Below are 18,884 nucleotides of genomic sequence, written 5' to 3'. Positions count from 1 at the left end.
GATGGAGAAATAAAACTGGTCAGGTCTCCAGCAGTTGCTGGAGCAACTTCGAGCAACTTCTTCCTGCAGAACAAGATATTATTTTGACACTATATAATTCTGCAAAGACTTCATTTATCCTTTTTCTTTCCTTGTCTGTTCTAACACTATCTGAAAATGAACAAAGTAGGAACAAAGTAGGAAAAAAATAAGAAAGCATAATCAAGGTGCTGTTTTGAATGTCTTCAAGAGTAATAAAACCAACAGTTAGGAAAGAACTACCATGATTCATTGTGAACACGTATGCAAAAGAAATATTTTTGAATGCACTCTTTAACATCTTCCCACTTGATAGGAGAAGTAGTTTTTGTAGAGATTAATCCTGCATGTACTTTTCTATCAGAGTAATTCCATATCAAAAGGAGACCTTTGAGTCTAGGTAGACAGTCACTTGCACATGAAAATGTGTAAGTGTAAGCATGTTCAAGTCACAGGTGCCAGTTTCTTTCTGGGCAGTGATCCAGTAGCTGTCTTGAGAAGTGGGTCTCGATTTTGACAGCCATGCAGATCCGCTGCCGAAAAGATGAGAAACTCTTGGAGTTTTGCCGGACCCCAAATCAGTGTTGTTTCATTCTTTGTGTCTTCTATAGGTTAAAAGGGGCTGAATAGTACATTATTTTTAGTTCTTCTAATACCTGAATTCCCTTTCTTTTTATGAAATTTCATGAGAAGTTTTTTTTTTAATGTTATTTTGCTTTGACAAATTTTGATCACTTTGATCTGCTGTCTTAAACAGAGATTTCAGTGTATTTGTGCATAACTGTTTATAATGACCATCTCTCCAACTTCTATCACAATTCATGTAGTTTTGCTAAAAAAATCACAGGGTATTCCTTATAAAGAGATTTATATCTGCAGTTATCATTTTGATCAAAATTCAGGTTCATTTTTAGTTACTGTGTAGACTTTTCAGTTTCCTGCTCTAACATACCTTTGACCAATTGTCACCCAGAAATAACAATTCAATAAATTCTGTCACCATTTGAAACTTTAGAAGCTGACCTGTATAGGCCTCTTCCTGTCAACAGTTTAACTTGAAATATGAAATGGGAAGCTGATGCAGCATGATGGATTAGATAACTGCTGAACACACAAAGCAAAACAGGAACATAAACTTTCTTACTTACAAGCTTCTCAGAGATGGTTACACCAACTGCTTTTCATTTCAGAAAAGTCAGAATGCACATTCATACAAACAATGAAATTGCTCGAATTTACAACGTCATTGGTGTCATCAAAGGAGCTGTGGAACCAGGTGAGCATAAGAATTCCTTCTTTATTGCTGTTTGGTGAAATTGTCATCGGGTTTCAAGAAAAAGTCACTTTCTAGGATAGCCAGAGAGTGTTGGAACCTGAGAAATCTTTAATAGCTTGTCCCATCCCTCCACTACACTGTTTTTAATAGGCATTCTCAAGAATATACTTGAATTATAATGCTAGAATGATAGACATAATTCTTTACATGCCTGTCCTTTTACCATGGGATTCTGCTTATATAATTAATATGGTTTGTCTGGCAAATCTTGACAGAATGCAAAGCGCAGAAAACTGGTTATGATTTAGGACCTTAACATCCTATTGTTGGGACTGAGTAACAAGACGTGCATAAAAGAATGTTAATTCAAAAAGTGTGTAGAATAGATTTGCTTGCATTGGAAGGGGCAGTAAAACCCACCCTGTTCCAACCCCCTGTCATGGGCTGGTTGCCCCCACCAACTCAGGCTGCCTAGGGCCCATCCAACCTGGCCCTGAGCACCTCCAGGGCTGGGGCACCCACAGCTCTTTGGTCAGCAGTGCCAGGGCCTCATAAAAAAGGCCCTGCCAAAATTGCCAAATAAAAATTTTCTTCCCTATATCTAATCCAACTCTCTTTTAGTTTAAAAGCTTAACTTGTTGTCCTATCTGCATGCTTTTGTAAAAAGTCTTTCTTCATCTTTCATATAAACCCCCTTTAGGCACTGAAGGGCTGTAGTAAGTTCTCCCCAGAGCCTTCAATTCTCCAGGCTGAACAACCCCAGCTGCCTTAGCCTTTCTTCATAAGAGATGTGTTCCAGCCCTCTGATCATCTTCATGGTACTCTGGACCCACCCTAAGAAATCCTTGTGTTTCTTTTATTGGAGACCCCAGACACAGATGCAGTACTCCAGGCAGGATCTCACAAGGGCAGAGCAGAGGGGGACAGTACCCTCTCTCACCCTGCTGCCTCCCTACTTTTGATGCAGCACAGGATACTGTTCTCCGTCTGGGCTGTAAGAGCACACTTGGCTCATGTCAAGCTTCTCCATCCTGAACACTGGCTTCTCAGGGCTGCCCTCAATCTACTCATCTCTCAGCCTACATCTGTGTTTGAAATTGCCCTGAGCCAGATGTAGGACCTTGCACTTGGCCTTGTTGAACCTCTCCAGCCTGTCCTGATCCCTCTGGATGGCATCCCTCCCCTCCAGAGTTTCAACCACACCGTGCAGCTCGGTGTCACTGACAAAGCTGGTGAGGGTGCACTGTCACAGAATCACCAAATCCCAGAATGGCCTGGGTTGGAAAGGACCTCAAAGATCATGAATCTCCAACCCCTGCCACATGCAGGGCCACCGACCTCCACATTTAATACGAGACCAGGCTGCCCAGGGCCCCATCCAACCTGGCCCTGAACACCTCCAGGGTCGGGGCATCCACGGACTCTCTGGGCAGCTGTTCCAGCACCTCACCACTCTCTCTGTAAAGAACTTCCCCCCGACATCCAACCTGAATCTTCCCTCTCTCAAAACCATTTCCCCTTGTCCTGCTGCTATCTACCCTTTCTAAGAGTTTATTCCCCTCCTGTCTGTAGGCTCCCTTTAGGTATTGAAAGGCTGCAATGAGGTCACCCTGCAGCCTTCTTTTCTCTGGGCTGAACAAGCCCAGCTCCCTCAGCCTGTCCTCATAGGGGAGGTGCTCCAATCCCCCCACTAAATTCAACTGTCCATGTTACTAACAAATATGTTGAATAATAATGGTAGAATCAACAGAAATGCAAATAACCTAAATGCATTTTTAAGTCAGGATTGATACTGTGTGCTTGTTTGCAGATAGATACATTATTTTAGGAGGTCATAGAGACTCCTGGGTATTTGGTGGTATTGATCCAAGTACGGGTGCAGCTGTTCTTCAAGAGGTCGTTCGAAGTTTTGGTAAAATGAAGATGGAAGGTAACTTAATTATTGTGGGCTTAAAGTGATGGATATGGAAAAGAACAGCTTTGAGAGACTGTGATGAATATTCCCAGTTGCAGCTGCTTTGATTTAAGCTTCACCTTTACAGAAAGTTGGTTGTATATTTCATTATGAAATATACAAATTTGTTGAAGAGATGCAAATGCAGCATTGCATCTTAGTTGGCTGAATTTATTCCCTCATTTTTCTTGTCAGTGTAATATTACTACTTTAGTTGTACGGAATGAAAATGTTACATTAAGAAGAAATGTCTTTGCAGTAATATGTTTCTCTAAAGAACCTAGAATTGTTGTTTCTTTTTTTTTTCCTGCTATTTCAATTAAGTCTATTTTTTTTAAAGAGATTCAATTAACTGTGGTGAAATTAAACTTGAAAATTAATTTGGTGACTGCAGGCTGGAGACCTAAGCGAACTATCATTTTTGCTAGCTGGGATGCAGAGGAGTTTGGATTGCTGGGTTCCACAGAATGGGCTGAGGTAAATAACATGGTTTTATTAGCACTGGAACATTTAACAGATTATTTGCTGTTAAAATTTCATTTATTATACATATTCTGTACTTATAGAACTTGGATTTTGCTTTCAAAATATGTAAAAGAAAATACTTAAATGTTTTTATTTAGTTTGTTTATCAGTAGAACACAAAATTGCAGAACAAAAACCAGAAACATAAAACAGCATCATTCATCTGTTAACAAAGCTGAGATTTCTCTTTCCTTGGACTTGCACTAATCTTTTCTCCCATGAAATTATGTTTTGCTTCCAGCTGCAATAGACACTCTGCCCCTTAATGTTGTTTTATGGGATATTAGACAAAGGAAACATAATATAAATTACTTTTAAAATTATTTATTGACTAGAGGAAGTTGGTTCTAAAACTTCATCTCTCCTGAATTCCAGTGGTAACAAAAGTGTACTGTATATTAATCTTTTATTTATGGTTTCTTTCTTTATCTATCTGGGCACGTTTAGATGCTATCAAGAGAAAAAAGAACAATTTTAAGTATGAGGTGTATGGAAGCATGATATTTAAAAGATCTATTTCTCTTGAGCAAGTAATGAATAGATTAGTTCTCTGTATGCTTGTTCTCGTATTACTACTGCTGCTCTGTAATGTTTTTTGTTTAATAATTTAACAGCCAGTAATCTATCATCTACTATTTCACTCCATGGCAGCTGTAGTAGATTAGAAGCCTCTAAGCACCTCTCATATCTGAACCTCAATGTTTTTCTGTTATTGTTTTCCTGCTTTGTCTCAGTGGTGTGCATTCCTCCTCTTTGACACCAAAATTAGATTTTAGTTTCTCTGGAGACATTCCTCACAGCTTACATTCATTTTCCTGCAGCTGCCAGATCTGCCATCTACTAAATCTTGGGAAAAATTAATCCATTATATTTACTGTCTTCTCTGTAACAAAGACTCTGCAAGTGTGGCAACGTCCTTTTCTTATATAAACACATCATGAAGGAATTTATGCTGCAAATATGCTTTTCCACATATGCATGGCCCCGTGTATGCACACACAAGATTGCTTTCTTCCTTCATATTCTCCTGCAGAATCTTCTCTAGTGTTTGTTTTGAAGATAGTGAGTGCATTATCGAGTTATCAATTATCAAGCTAATTTGTAGTTTGCGTGATTTAAAAATAATTAGTTTGTTATAAATTGAATGAATCAAGTATCAATTACTAACCTAATTAGAATATCTATTACAAAGCCAAGATTTAGTAACATATCCCTTCCTGATTAGAATATCAATTCCAAAAATAATTACCGGTTTGCAAAAAAAATTCAGCATATGTGTAAATATTTATCATGAAAGCAATGTGTAGTTGACTCAAAACTGCTTTGATTCATTGTTTTTAGGAATGAGTGAGTATAGAAATGACAGCAATACCCGCTTCATCATTGTTAAAATTCAGTTAAATACTGGAACGTGATACCAGTAGCAAAACTGGTGAGGCTACATTTAGAATACTGTGTCCAGTTCTGGGCTCCCTGGTTCAAAAAGGATAGAGATCTCCTAGAGAAAGTCCAGTGGAGGGCCACAAAGATGATAAAGAGCCTGAAGCATCTCCTGTACGAGGAAAGGCTGAGTAACCTGGGTCTGTTCAGCCTGAGGAAAAGAAAATTGAGGGGGAATCAGATTAATGTTTGTAAATATCTAAAAAGAGGTGGGAGGCAAACAAATGAGGCCAGGCTCTACTCGGTGTCTAGTGACAGGACAAGGAGCAGTGGCCTAAAACTTGAACATAGAAAAGTTCCATACAAACATGTGGGAGAGCTTCTTTATGGTAAGGGTGACAGAGCTTAGGAAGGAGGTTGCCCAGATAATTTGTTTAGACTCCTTCTATGGAGATATTGAAGACCCATCTGGACTCTCTCCAGTATGAGAGGTTGGTTGCTTTCCAGACAAAAATGAGTCCCAGAAGCAAGAGTGAATGCTGTATGCTCAGATCATTGACCCATCCTCAAACACCACAATGATTGGCGAAGAACATCGTGCTACTTATCCTGACTTGTTTTCTAAAGGTAATGTGGTTAAAACAAACAATAAAAAGCCCACCTAGTATACTTAATATGCTCTTCAGTAAATGTCACTACCTGAAGGTAATAATCACACTTTTACAACCCCAGGAAAATGCCAGAGTCCTCCAGGAACGGGCAGTGGCGTACATCAACACAGATTCTTCTATAGAAGGTGTGTCTTAAACTCACTTTACTTTATGGATGTCAGTTTTAGTAGTTCACTGTGTATTACTGTCGCTAGCAAACATCAATTATGTAATATTCAGTAATTGTAGCAAATACAGAATGAAGTGGAGGGAGAGGACAATCCAAATCCTCATGTTGCTTGCTTGTTGCAAGTAGTGCCGTCCATGAGCTGCAGTCCACATACCTGGAAGCCAGAAGGCCTCCTCTGTATTCAGTGTTCTGTGCAAATGAGCTGAGCAGTCTGAATTTTTAAATCTCTCTTAACTGCTTTAGCAATTATTATGCAATTATTGTTATGATGTATGGCTGACTTATACCTGCAGCTCCAGCTCCATTTACTGTGGAAGTGCAGTATCTTGGGACACTATAATTATTTACAGTCACAGGACAATTAGTGTCAAAACCTTGGGGTTATGTTTTGTAGGTGTGGGAAATCGTTTAGTTGCTTTGGGATGGGGTGCACCCCTTTGTGCAGTGCTGTGAAGAGGGAGGCTGTGCAGAGTTCAATGCAGAATATGCCTGAGCTGACATAGAAAAATAGGCTCTCAGGAGTGATTCACAAAAAAAGTGACCCACCGTTATTTAATTTACTGTGTCTTTCAGATTCTCAGAAGAATCTGGCATACAGGAATGCTGCTTATAAGCTAGACTTGGGAAGTTAGAGCAAGCACAATGACCTAAATCAGAATAGCAAGGATAATATCATTAAATTATTTTGAGCTTTGTTACAGAAGATCTTCATTTGCTGTTTTCTGTGCTGAAATCATCATACAATCATAGAACTGTTTGAGTTGGAAGAGAAAGAACCCTTAGAGGCCATCCAGCCCAACTCCCTTGCGATAAACAGGGACACGTACAGCTCCATCAGGTGCTTGGAGCCTGTCCAGCCTCACCTTGAGTGTCTCCAGGGATGGGGCATCCACTACCTTTCTGGGTAACCTGTGCCAGTGTCTCACCACTGTCATTGTGAAAAACTTCCTAATATCCAGTTTAAGTCACCCCTTGTTCTGTCGGAAACCATTTCCCTTGTCCTGTCACCACAGACCCTGCTAAAGAGTCTGTCCCCTTCTTTCTCACAGCCCCCTTTAGATACTGAAAGGACGCTCTCAGGTCTCCCTGGAGACTTCTCCTCTTCAGGCTGAACAGCCCCAGCTCTCTCAGCCTGTCCTTGTAGGGGAGGAGTTCCATCAGTAGAGCCCCATGAATCTGTTCAGCACAGTTCTTTCTGGCATTGCTTTTTCCATGTTAAACCCAACCGTTTTGTGCTTACTCTGTGTGAATAAAATGGATATCAGTAGGCACATTTAAAAACTCTTCTTACTCCTGTCAGCAGAAAATTCTGTCTGTCACAAAAGGATTGGAAGGAAAGAAAAGACAAACCCAGTTTCTAAATGCTGTGTTGGAGGTTGGCTGTAAGGACAGTAGAGCTGTTCCTTCAATTATACAGCGTACATGCTGTGGAAAAAGTGGAGCAGAAGTTCACACTTAGATCTCGTGGATGAAATAATAGCTTTACAACTGCTTCATATTCTCAGCATGGATTGCAACACGTTCATTTTTTTCAGCTGATCTGCAGCCAACATGCTGCTGCATTAACTATTTTCTTCCAAATCCTCGTTACTCAAACACGTCTCTTGCTTTGTGCATTAAAAAAAGTGCGAAAGTAAAACCAGTGGGAAAGATATGTAGTAAGGCAAAAAAGCACCATCATCAGAGGACTGTTTTAAGTATTCGGGCGTCTTTCACTTTCTTCTGAGCATCCGCTGTAGAGCCAAAACATCCATATAGTCTGGGAATTAATTTTTTTATCATAATGTTTTTTCTACAGTGCTTCTTGTGCCATGTTTCTATTCATTGGCCTTGAGACGTGAAAATCCATAAAAGGAACAGCAAGTCATTCTTTTGAGTATTTTTGTGTCTCTAATTTCCAGTTCTCAAATAGAGACTCTTGTTGGAAACATTATTAATGTTATCAATTGATTTTAACATTATCTAGAATTTTTTACAGTGCTGTTGGGTTTTCTGTAACTGTTAGTCCAACGCTGGCTCTTGTGGGCATGCAGTGGATGACTCCAGGTCTAAAGCAGTAACAAGACCTAATAACAGTGTTTTCTGATGTTTCATTATGTCAAAACCTTCTCACCCTTCTTGTTGTCCACATCTGAGGGGAGAGATGTTTGCCCAGCTGCTGTTGGGTGGTTACAGAAAAGACTGCATTGCAGACCTGCTTCCCTCAGCAGTGGCAGCAGTTTCTTTGCAGTGGGGCTCTTGCTGCTATGACTGACAGCTTCCCTATGAGATACTTACCCACTTACCACTCCATTCTGTTAAATGCAGGCTTTTGGGAGCATGTGAGAGACAAGGGTCAATGAGTGACAAGTAGCTGATGAAGGATAGTTGCACATATTCCAGAACTACGTGGAAACTTCACTACATTACTTTGCATGTTCAATAACCAGTGCATAATTGTGTAGAAACAGGAGCTTACAAAGTGTGACCAAATAAACAGTCTGTTTCTGTGTATATCCTGAGGAAAGATCTAAATTCTTTGCCTTGGAGTCGAGGAGTTTGTCTAAGAAAGGACTGCAGGGCTTAATCCATTAAGAAGATAATGCCAGTTGTATGTGGAGGGATTTCCATGTCTGTGCTTCATTTTCAGGCAACTACACATTAAGAGTTGACTGCACCCCTCTTCTCTACAAACTGATATATAATCTAACGAAAGAGGTACTGAATCAGAGTGTTTATTGTTCTTGATTTCCTGAGAATGCGCAAATTTATTGGATAAAATGGGACTATTGAGTAATATTGCTTTTGTCTTACAGCAATGCTGAAAGAATCTTGATCCTACTCAAATCAGTAGCAAAACATTCTCTCAATGGTTCACAATCCTGGCTCACAGTTCCCTGGTACGCTGAGCAAGGCTGAAATGTATCGCTGACATAGCTGGAATATTATTTGCAATGTATAGTGAAACAATTGTATGTAGAGATAACTGTATATATGTATGTATAAAACTTGGAATATAGATAATTGGATAAATAACTAAGTTTGAGATAAGAAAACACTTAAGCAAGATCAATTCTTGTAAGCATGCAAGGAAATAAACTGCATTTGACATTCAAGTGCCATCTATTACAATCTAAAATCTATTTCTTTTCACACTGGCTAGATACCAGTTGTTCTCAGATCCCCTTGAATCACCTCCAGATCTCACTGAGCTTCTGAAACACTGTAATAAATATCAGAGGACTGAATGGGCCTTGTAGTGGGCCAGATGTATGGATTTGCTTTACTACAAGTGGTCAGATAATGTCTCCTTTGCTTTTTTAACTCTCAGCACAAATTATCACGAGGCTGAAAGACTTATTTTCTCTCTCTGAAGAATCTCATCTACAATGCATTTTCTCTACATACTCTTTTTTTCTTTTTCTTTTTTTCTTTTTTTTCAGTTTTGTGCCACAGTTTTCTAGAGCATAAATTCTGGCTATCTTTTCTTACTTCTTGACTGGTGACTGCCTGCCATGGAAAATAAAATCATGGCTCAATTTTTACAGTGCTTCAATTTTGTAGTTTTCAATTCCAAACTACCTTAAATTTACCAATGTTGATGTGTCCCAAGTGGCCGCCTGTGACCACATATCTCTCATTCTGAAACCTTTCCTTCCTACTCCTTTGACCTTCCCTGTGAGATCATTAATAGAAGTTTTTGGGATTTCCCCAAGGAAAATGATGTTTTTTGATGGACTGAAGAAAAGAAATCAGAGATACTGAGGGCAATGTGTTGAAAAATCACTTCTACCTAGGCCACCATTTCTGGTAGCATAGAAACACATGTACAGGTGACTGATAAACATTGTAGAGCTGTGATATATCTTTTCCTTGCCTCACTGATTCTAGCATCACAGAATTTATGTAAGGATTTGAACATCTTTTTTCTCCTGGGATCTGATTCCAGACTTAAATCTAAGTTAGAATGGACAGTTCATTTTACAAGGTTCTTAGCATTGTATGAAAATGCTGGCCAATGGTTTTGATATGAGCAGAGCTGTTAGAATAACATCTCTGACAGAGCATGAAGCACTTTCACTTGCCCGTGTCAAGAGTTCAGCTTGCTTCTGTTATGCCATTTCCAATTTAGCCTTAAAACTTTACTGAAATGCCCTGAAAATGACAGCAGTCAAATGACTGCTTCACAAAGTTGTTATTTTTTCTGCTAACTGTTGCCATAATTTTAGAGGTCAGAGCTCCTAGGATTTTCAGGGATTTTTGGAGTCTGTATGTTTTTCAATGCTGTATTAAGACTCAACAATATTATGCATCTACCCATGCACATTTATGCTTTGCATTAAAAAAAAAAAAAGAGAGAGAAAGAAAAAGAGAAAAATCCCAATCTTGTGCAGATCATGGCCAATTTTACACTTGAAGGACAATGGTAGCTTTAGCCATAGCTGTCACAGACAGGTAAGCATAGCTGGAGACCTGGACCAGGGTTCTGATTTATGTGAAACTCTGCCATAGTTCTTCTAGCAGCTTTGAACAGCCAATTTCCTAGCTTCCTAATTTTCCATCATGGATACATAACTACCCTTTATTTTTTTTTTTTAAAGGAAAGTGTGTCTCGCACAACAGGGCTCCGATCTTGGCTGTGTTCCACTGACACTACTTCAGACCACAATTCCTTTACAAGCTTCCTGTAAGAAATGCCAATTTCAGGCTCAGCCTGTTGAGGGAACGCCATTGTTTTGTGGTGCAAAGTTGTGGTGGCTTAGGGCTGTCTGTTCTTCTTGCCAGCTGAGAGGTGAACAGCTGGAGCAGCTCCTCAGTACTGTCCTGTGCACTTGTACGTGTGCATACACAGCGCTATAATAAGTTGGTAAAAAGTCCTGGAAGCCCCAAGTACGCTTCTGCTTTCTTCCAAAACCAGATGGGTTTAATTTTGTGTCTTACAGCTTTTGTCTTGCTCTGCCCTCTGCCTGTGGTTGGTTCCAGGTGCCTGTGTGATGCTGTTTAGTTGCATATAGAAGTAAGCAGGGTAGGTGTGCCTCCTTGCATACGGCAGTGCTGTTGGTTAAGGTCTCTTTTGATACCAGTTTGACTTTGAGGTACTTCCAATGAGATTATAATGTATTCCTCTCCAGATTTCAAGCCCTGATTTAGGCTATGAAAATAAATCTCTTTATGAGAGTTGGCTTGAGAAAGACCCTGCGCCTGAAAATAACAGTTATCCCAGGTAAGTAATTTGTCTGTTTTCACTTTCCCAATGTTTTCATTGTGTCACAGCATGGCTCTTCTCTGGAATTCTTCAGGATGTGCTGTTGTTGACAGTGCTGCAAAAATCTTTTAGTACTTGAAGTCTCTAACAATATCTAAAATGAAATAAAATGTCATGACCTTTTTTTGAATGATTGTGACATCTATGTCCACTACAAGAACAAAATCTCACGCTCTTTGAAAGTCTGTTTTGAACAGAAAAACATTTTGGAAAACAAACACGGAAGTGCAGGGTGGGGAAAAAATCAAAGTATAGTTTAGTTACTCTTCTAAATAATATCAAGACTTATCTTGATAGACATATCAAGACATATCAAGTTATGCTAAGTAAGTACTTTGTTGAAAGAAACTGCCTCAGGCAGTAGTTAAAAGCTCTCATGATACTTATTCTTTGTTTGTACAATGGATGTAGACGTTATACGTTAAAAATCTATATCTGAAGATATTAAAACCTCAGCACGTTGTTTAAGCCCATGACTGGTATGGCTAAATCTTACATTCTCATAAGGCAAATAGAACTGCTCCCTGTATCATTTGACCCAAATATTCTGCATGGATGACCTTATCAACTTTTAAGCCTTGGTAACATGTTCTTCTAGACATATCAAACTCACTTAAGATTTCTTCCTTTTGAAAAACCTACTAGATCTAATCCGTCTTAGCTGATATTTTGCTTTTCCTTTGTCTTGCAACACCTATCCAGCAGATGGCAATATTTACTTGTAAGAGACAAATGTTAATGTTTTCTGCTGTGGAAATTATTTGCCAGGCTTTGTACTGTGGAGTACTTTAAGTATGTAAGCACATCTGTTTTTACATATATTGCCTCCCAATTCCTTTTAATTTGGGAATAAGTATTTAATATTTTAAGATTGCAGAGGCTTATCTGATGCAAATCATTTCTCGTGCACGCCACGTTCATTTTTTTCCTAATGTGGTCACAGTCAGGGATGCTACCATTAAGAGATCCTTGTAGTAATACTGGATACTGGATGGAATAAAGTTAGGGTAATTAAGCTTGCTGCTCATCTACTCTCTAATCTGACTGGCGTCCCTGGTGTCAGAAGCCTTGACCTCCATTTCTGTGAAAATCTGCATTTTGCATACATTACCACCATTTTATAAAATAAGTACTGCCTCTCTGATGTGTTCTGTTTCCTACATGCAGAATAAACAAACTGGGATCAGGCAGTGATTTTGAAGCTTACTTCCAGCGACTGGGAATTGCATCTGGCAGAGTGCGCTACACCAAGAACAGGGTGAGCCAACAGATTGCTCTGAGGGGTTCAGTGGTGCTGAACATTCATCTTTTAAAAGCATTTATTCATAGTTAATAAAAAAAAGCTTCAGTGAATTTTTGGCTCGTTTTTGACTCATCAGTACCATTTTAGAATTTAACAAGAAGCCTAATGGCGTGGAGAATAAAAACGTTACTGTAATGTGTACATTTTATGGGCTATCAAGTTCTCAGGAGTATATTTATAGTATCTGATCGGGAGGGTGGATTTCATTCCACTGTGCTATTAGCAGTCCCCTTAATATATACATCCCCCTGGAGTTTGTTCAGGAAACTGTGCATTATTCAGAGGGGCCACGGCTGAGGATTTCTGTGATCCCAAACTTCAGACTGATTTCCAAATCAGTGAAGGCCATGTCTGTACAAGGGAACTGAAGTCAGGTCTGCGTAGGTGGGAAGAAGGAAACCTGCTCCCTTATTCTTGTGTGACAGCCCATGGATTTGGGTTGCTTTATTTTCTGAAGATGAACACACAAAAAGAAGGGAAGGAGAGCAAATTGTGTTTTCTAAGAAGTAGCTTTTTTCATTTGGAAGCTGTGCAGAACATCATGGCAGCAATACAACCTTCACTGTAGTCACTGACAAATTTACCTGCTCTTTTTTTTCAGAAAACGGACAAATTCAGCAATTACCCTGTTTATCACACTGTGTACGAGACCTTTGAGTTAGTGGAAAAATTTTATGACCCCACCTTCACGAAACAGCTAGCAATTGCCAAGCTGCGAGGCAAACTGGTTTATGAACTTGCAGATTCCCAGGTCATTCCATTCGACTGTAGAGACTATGGAGAGGCCTTAAAAGGGTACAGCGACAGAATTTATGAATTGGCTAAGAAACATGAAAAACAGTTGGAAACATATGGAGTATCATTTGGTGAGTAACAGCCAAAGCAGAATTTGTTGAGTGGGTCAATTGGATTTATGCAGTGACATGATGTATCTGTTCTCTCTCTGAAACTGAATTCCTTTTCTGTTTCCAACCTGCTATCATATTAAGATCCACTAAAAAAAAGATCTTTCTGAACCTAACTGGAATGAATACGTTATTGTTTAGAGATGACTGAGTTACAATAATGTTCATTCATATCATTAGGTGTGTTATCACAGTACTGGTGAGCAGCCACAAACCAGAATCAAAAGCAGAACAAAGAGATAGTATCAATCTGGTTCTCACCCGTGACCAGATTATTTTCTCTTCCTTAAAAAAGAAGACAAATTGCCCCCCATTGTAAGGGCAGAGCCAGTCTGAGACTGCCTCATGAGAGTGAATGTGTACGAGTCTATGGGGCCGGTTTTCTGTAGTTATATTAGCAACTTCATTTCCAATTCAGAGCTTACAGCAGACAAAGTGGACCATTTGATGGATAAGAAACTGGTTGAAAGGCCGCAGGTGGTCATCAATGGCTCTGTGTCCAGGTGGAGGCCGGTAACGAGCAGCATCCCCCAGGGCTCTGTCTTGGGACCGGTGCTCTTCAACATCTTTATCAGTGACATCGATGACAGAGTGCACCCTCAGCAAGCTTGCTGAGGGATCACAGGTTAGAAGACATGTTAGCTTTAATATAGTCCTCTTTTGAGTTGTCTGAAATGTGAAGAAATTCAAATCAAATCCCCACTTGGGGGAAACCTAAAAAAGACATTTAAAACTTCCTATAATGGCCTAGGTAGAAAACTCTTGACCATTTTGTAGTGATGTTGTTTTTTGCCATCAGACCACAACGGAAGCCCTTTGTGATGTTGATGGGTTGCCCCGACTGAGAGTTTACCTAACAGAAAGACTTAATTCATTGAGAACTACAGTATATCGTATGAGGAAACATCAAGACTGGACTTTCTTTTTCCACTATTGGAATATCTCCCAACATTTCTATTAAATCTTTTATTTCCGTTGTTCGTATTTCTTTCCCATTTCACATTAGAACTTGACCAAATTAATTTCTAAATGATGCATACATATACTATACTGACATATACTATGTCAGGTAGGCTCTACAAGCAATTTTTGAGGCTTTTTTTCCCCATCACTGAAGTCCTTAAGAACTTCACAGATGGGGCACTTTGACAAGGCACATTTTTTTAACCTTTTTGTTATTTTTCATTATTTTCATGTCTCTCCTCTGATGCCTGATCCGTTTTAAAATATTTCTCAGATAAAACTATGATTCTCATTCTATGTTTATTCAGTGGCACCAGAGTGCATTGCAATAAAGATGTAGTTTTTTACATTACTGTGAAAATCGAAATTCATTTCACCCAACATTTCTATGGAGCTGCTTATTGACATCCCCGAATGTCAGAAAGCTGTTAATTAAAGCTGAATAAATCACATAATTGTCCTTCAAAACAGTTGATGAAGTTTTTAATTTGCCTTTGTGCTACCATTTCAGCTGTTCCTCTGCAACTATGAATGCTGGAAGCCTTTTCTTCATTAAATATTTACTTGTAATAATGAGCTATTTGGAAATAAGGCCTGCGGGGGAAAAAGAAAAAAAAGAAAAAGAAAAAAAGAAGTGATAATATTTCTCAAACAAAATTGGCAGCATGGAGTAGCTCATGAACATGAGCACAAATTCTCTTATATGTTTTCAGATGACCTTTCCTTTTTCTCTTAAATCCCCTCCTACTGCTTCTGAAATACAATCTGCTGCCTCAATGCAGCCATGATGTCAGCGGGACATCTGTCCTCTGGCAAGGTGATAACTACTGCCCCAGGGAAGTGCAGTCGTGGACAAGTGCAAATCCTCCCCAGCAAGGTGACTCCACACCACAGTCCATAAACAGGTTGCAGGTGCAAAATCTGTGCTTCTACTTATGTAGATTCTATGATATTCTGGATTATCTAAAGATTTCTGAAACTTGTAGGCAAAATATGCAAGTTGTGAAACTTCCTTCTGGGCAGTGAGTTTTGGTGAGGCCATTTCTGCTCACAGCACCCGCCTTGTTCTACAGAAATCAGCTGCAGAAATGGCTTCTTTTCCCCAGGTCTGTATCAAACAGCCCCTTCCACGGGGAAACCATTGCTGCTGATATTGTCATTAGCAGGAGGTCTGCTGCTTCTGCGGCTCAGCTATGGCACAGGGTTGGATGGGCTGCCAGGGGCAGAGCTGGAGAAAGCAACCAAATGTGTGGTCAGGTGTAGCAGGCAGAGTCTGGGGTAGCAATGATGTGGATGGCACACGGGGCCGTGGCTGAGGTCTTTCTTCCTGCTGGTAGTGCAGCTCTTCCAAGCCTGCACTGGGGAAAGTAATACATTCTGTGAGAGATGGGAAAACTACTGCAAGCAGCGCAGCCAAACACATGTAGTTGTGCTCCCTCTGGTTAAACGGAAGGTGTACTGGGCTCTGCAGATTGTCTGAAGTTGTTTAAATCCTTCCCATTCCAGATCCTCTTTTTTCTGCTGTGGGGAACTTCTCAGAGGCTGCTGCTGAATTTCACAGGAGGCTCGAGCAAGTGGACAGGAAGGAGTAAGTCTGAAAACATAAGGACGTGTGTATCTCATTTTGGTAAAAGCTCATCTCTTGGTATTTCCCTTCTTTGTCCCAGGGTACTCCTGAAACCCTCCATCAGACTTTGGTTGGCTGGAATAAGTTACAAATGCAGACCAGCTGAACTTTCAGTCAGTTCTGGATTTGCTCCTAGTGCAGCCTGCATTTCTTTCTCTCTGTGGGGTGATATTTATCTTGCTTAGTTTTCAGCCACCTTAAAGATATAATTACTTGTCTTGAGTCCCTTTATATTTAATGGAGCAAAATTAGTATTTTGAAGGGGCAGTTAATCACATCTTCTTTGGGTAGCGAGGACACTGACTGCACAGGGAGCCTGTCTGATTAGTATAGAGCAGAGCCCTTGAACTCTGAGACAGGCAATATCTGCCAGGATTAATTCTGCTTTCAGTGATGAATAGTATCAGCTGTAGAGCTTATAAATATCAGTTTGTCATTACAATTATTGTAATAAATGGAAAAGCAGATAGCAGTGGAAGTTAAAGTTGGACTGAGCTCTGTATTTAGACACCTATGCTTGAATGCTGTAGGTGTCACAAATATTTATACTTTTAGCACACCTAAAGGAGATAGAGTGATGCTTGAGAGTATATAAAACATTCATGTGCTTGAATACCTAGGGGGCAGCCCAATGGCCTTAAGTTGCACCAGAGGAGGTTCAGGTTGGAGGTTGGGAAACACTTCACAGAAAGAGTGTTGAGGCACTGGCACAGGCTGCCCATGGGGGTGGTGGAATCACCATCCCTAGGAGTGTTCAAGAACTGTGGAAATGTGGCACTGAGAGATGGTTAGGAGGCATAGGGGGTGGGTTGATGTTTGGGCGTGATCTTAGAGGTCTTTTCCAATCTTAATGATTCTGTGGGACTCACATGCCCTATGGGTGCGGTGGCTGGAGGCCACTATTTGCAAAGCTTCACCTTCTGTCCAAAGAAGAGAAGTATTTGAATGAAAAGGATCGGTCATGTTTCCTCACTATGTGAAATGCATCTTGTTTCCATTTTCTGCAGCCCAGTTGCAGTGCGAATCATCAATGATCAGCTGATGTTTATAGAAAGAGCTTTCATTGATCCTCTTGGCTTACCAGGAAGGAAGTTTTACAGGTGAGATAATAGCTTTCTTAACTTGTCCAAGTTCCTTAACTAAGTTAAGTCCTCTAGCTCTTAAATTTCTTAGCTGTCCAAGGTGATTTTGGAGATGAATTCCACTCAAACAAGTCAGCCAATTTAACTCCTATGTAGGCTGTAGGTAGGCATCATAGCTCAATGGATACTGTTTTAGGTATTATTCAGCAAGTAGGAGACTTTGTTGATAACTTGCAATCTGCACCACCCTCATTGGTCTTCCCAGTTCCAGCAGTCTATTAGCCAGGATACTCTGTGAAGTTTTTATACAGCCCATGAGCTGTTCTGTGGAGTCCTGTCCATCCCACCTTTAGTTGCTTGCTGTTGTCTTTAATCCTTAACTGGCTGTTATTGAAATTTTCTCTGTACAAGCCTGTGGGTCTGGAGGAAGGCAGTGCTCGATTCACCACCCTCTGTAGAAGTCCAATGCATTTCTTAGTTCCACTTGCCAGAAGCTAGCCTCCAATGTCAGGTGTGCAACTGCCTCACTTTGCTCACAATATCCCCCTTTTTCCAATGGCTGGATACATCTGATGGCTGGATGCACCTGATTCACTGGCTGATGGCACTTGCACCAAGCTAGAAGTCCCTCAGGCAGAGGGACTTCCATCCTCAGAGAATAAAGTGTTCACACTTGTGTAACAGTGAAATGGTTGTTTTCTGCAGTTCTTGTGAACACTGATTTATTGTTTATTTCTAGTTGGGGGGCATCTTTCACATACTACAAATGCACTTTTTTACCTTTTATGAACAAAATAAATTTAAAAGTAGGACTGCAATTATTCATTATAAAAAACAAAAAAAAAAAGTTATGATTTTGTCCACTCCTGATCCCATATAATTACTGCTCCTCCAAAGAATCCGTGCCTTTCTTACCTATTCTCCCATAATTTTCACACAGAATCACACAGAATCACCCGGGTTGGAAGGGACCCCAAGGATCATGTAGTTCCAACCCCCCTGCCTGGCAGGGCCACCAAACATACACATTCAGATCAGGTTGCCCAGGACCCCGTCCAACCTGGCCTTAAACACGTCCAAGGACGGGGCATCCACAACCTCCCTGGGCAGCCCGTTCCAGGGCCTAACCACTCTCCTAGTAAAGAACTTCCCCCTAACATCCAACCTAAATCTTCCCTCCTTCAACTTGGATCCATTTCCCTTAGTCCTGCTGTTGTCAGCCCTTTTGAAGAGTTTACTCCCCTCCTGGGTGTAGGTTCCCTTCAGGTATTGATAGGCTGCAATGAGGTCACCCCGCAGCCTTCTCTTCTCCAGGCTGAACAAGCCCAACTCCCTCAGCCTGTCCTCATAGGGGAGGTGCTCCAGCCCCCTGATCATCTTAGTTGCCCTCCTCTGGACCCTTTCCAAAATCTCAATGTCTTTCTTGTACTGAGGGCTCCACACCTGGACACAGTACTCCAGATGGGGCCTCACAAGAGCCGAGTAGAGAGGGACAATCACCTCCCTGTCCCTGCTGGCCACCCCTCTCCTGATGGAGCCCAGGATCCCGTTTGCCTTTCGAGCTGCCAGAGCGCACTGCTGGCTCATGTTCAGTCTCTCGTCCATCAGGACCCCCAGGTCCTTCTCTGCCGAGCTGCTCTCAAGGACCACTCCTCCCAGCCTGTACAGGTGCCTGGGGTTCTTCCGGCCCAAATGCAAAACCTTGCACTTTGCCGTGTTGAACCTCATCAGGTTCACCCGAGCCCAGCCCTCCAGCCTGTCGAGGT

General features: G+C 40.7%; 1 protein-coding gene across 3 annotated transcripts in view; it reads left to right on the top strand.

The window, feature by feature from the left end:
- LOC125695064 (N-acetylated-alpha-linked acidic dipeptidase 2-like) overlaps nucleotides 1–18,884 on the top strand; it is a 37,108-nt gene that overhangs the window by 9,683 nt on the left and 8,541 nt on the right. For all 3 annotated transcript variants that reach the window (XM_048949135.1, XM_048949126.1, XM_048949143.1), the window contains 10 exons: nucleotides 1,209–1,294; nucleotides 3,105–3,224; nucleotides 3,643–3,725; nucleotides 5,886–5,949; nucleotides 8,623–8,690; nucleotides 11,105–11,196; nucleotides 12,406–12,496; nucleotides 13,143–13,407; nucleotides 15,916–15,997; nucleotides 17,044–17,136. In XM_048949135.1, the coding sequence (XP_048805092.1) occupies nucleotides 1,209–1,294; nucleotides 3,105–3,224; nucleotides 3,643–3,725; nucleotides 5,886–5,949; nucleotides 8,623–8,690; nucleotides 11,105–11,196; nucleotides 12,406–12,496; nucleotides 13,143–13,407; nucleotides 15,916–15,997; nucleotides 17,044–17,136 (1,044 nt within the window). The remainder of the gene's footprint in view (nucleotides 1–1,208; nucleotides 1,295–3,104; nucleotides 3,225–3,642; nucleotides 3,726–5,885; nucleotides 5,950–8,622; nucleotides 8,691–11,104; nucleotides 11,197–12,405; nucleotides 12,497–13,142; nucleotides 13,408–15,915; nucleotides 15,998–17,043; nucleotides 17,137–18,884) is intronic.

Source organism: Lagopus muta, chromosome 1 (assembly GCF_023343835.1).
Source record: "Lagopus muta isolate bLagMut1 chromosome 1, bLagMut1 primary, whole genome shotgun sequence".
NCBI lineage: Eukaryota > Metazoa > Chordata > Aves > Galliformes > Phasianidae > Lagopus > Lagopus muta.
The sequence above is the reverse complement of the archived record's forward strand: the minus strand, read 5'-3'. Positions and strand labels throughout refer to the sequence as shown.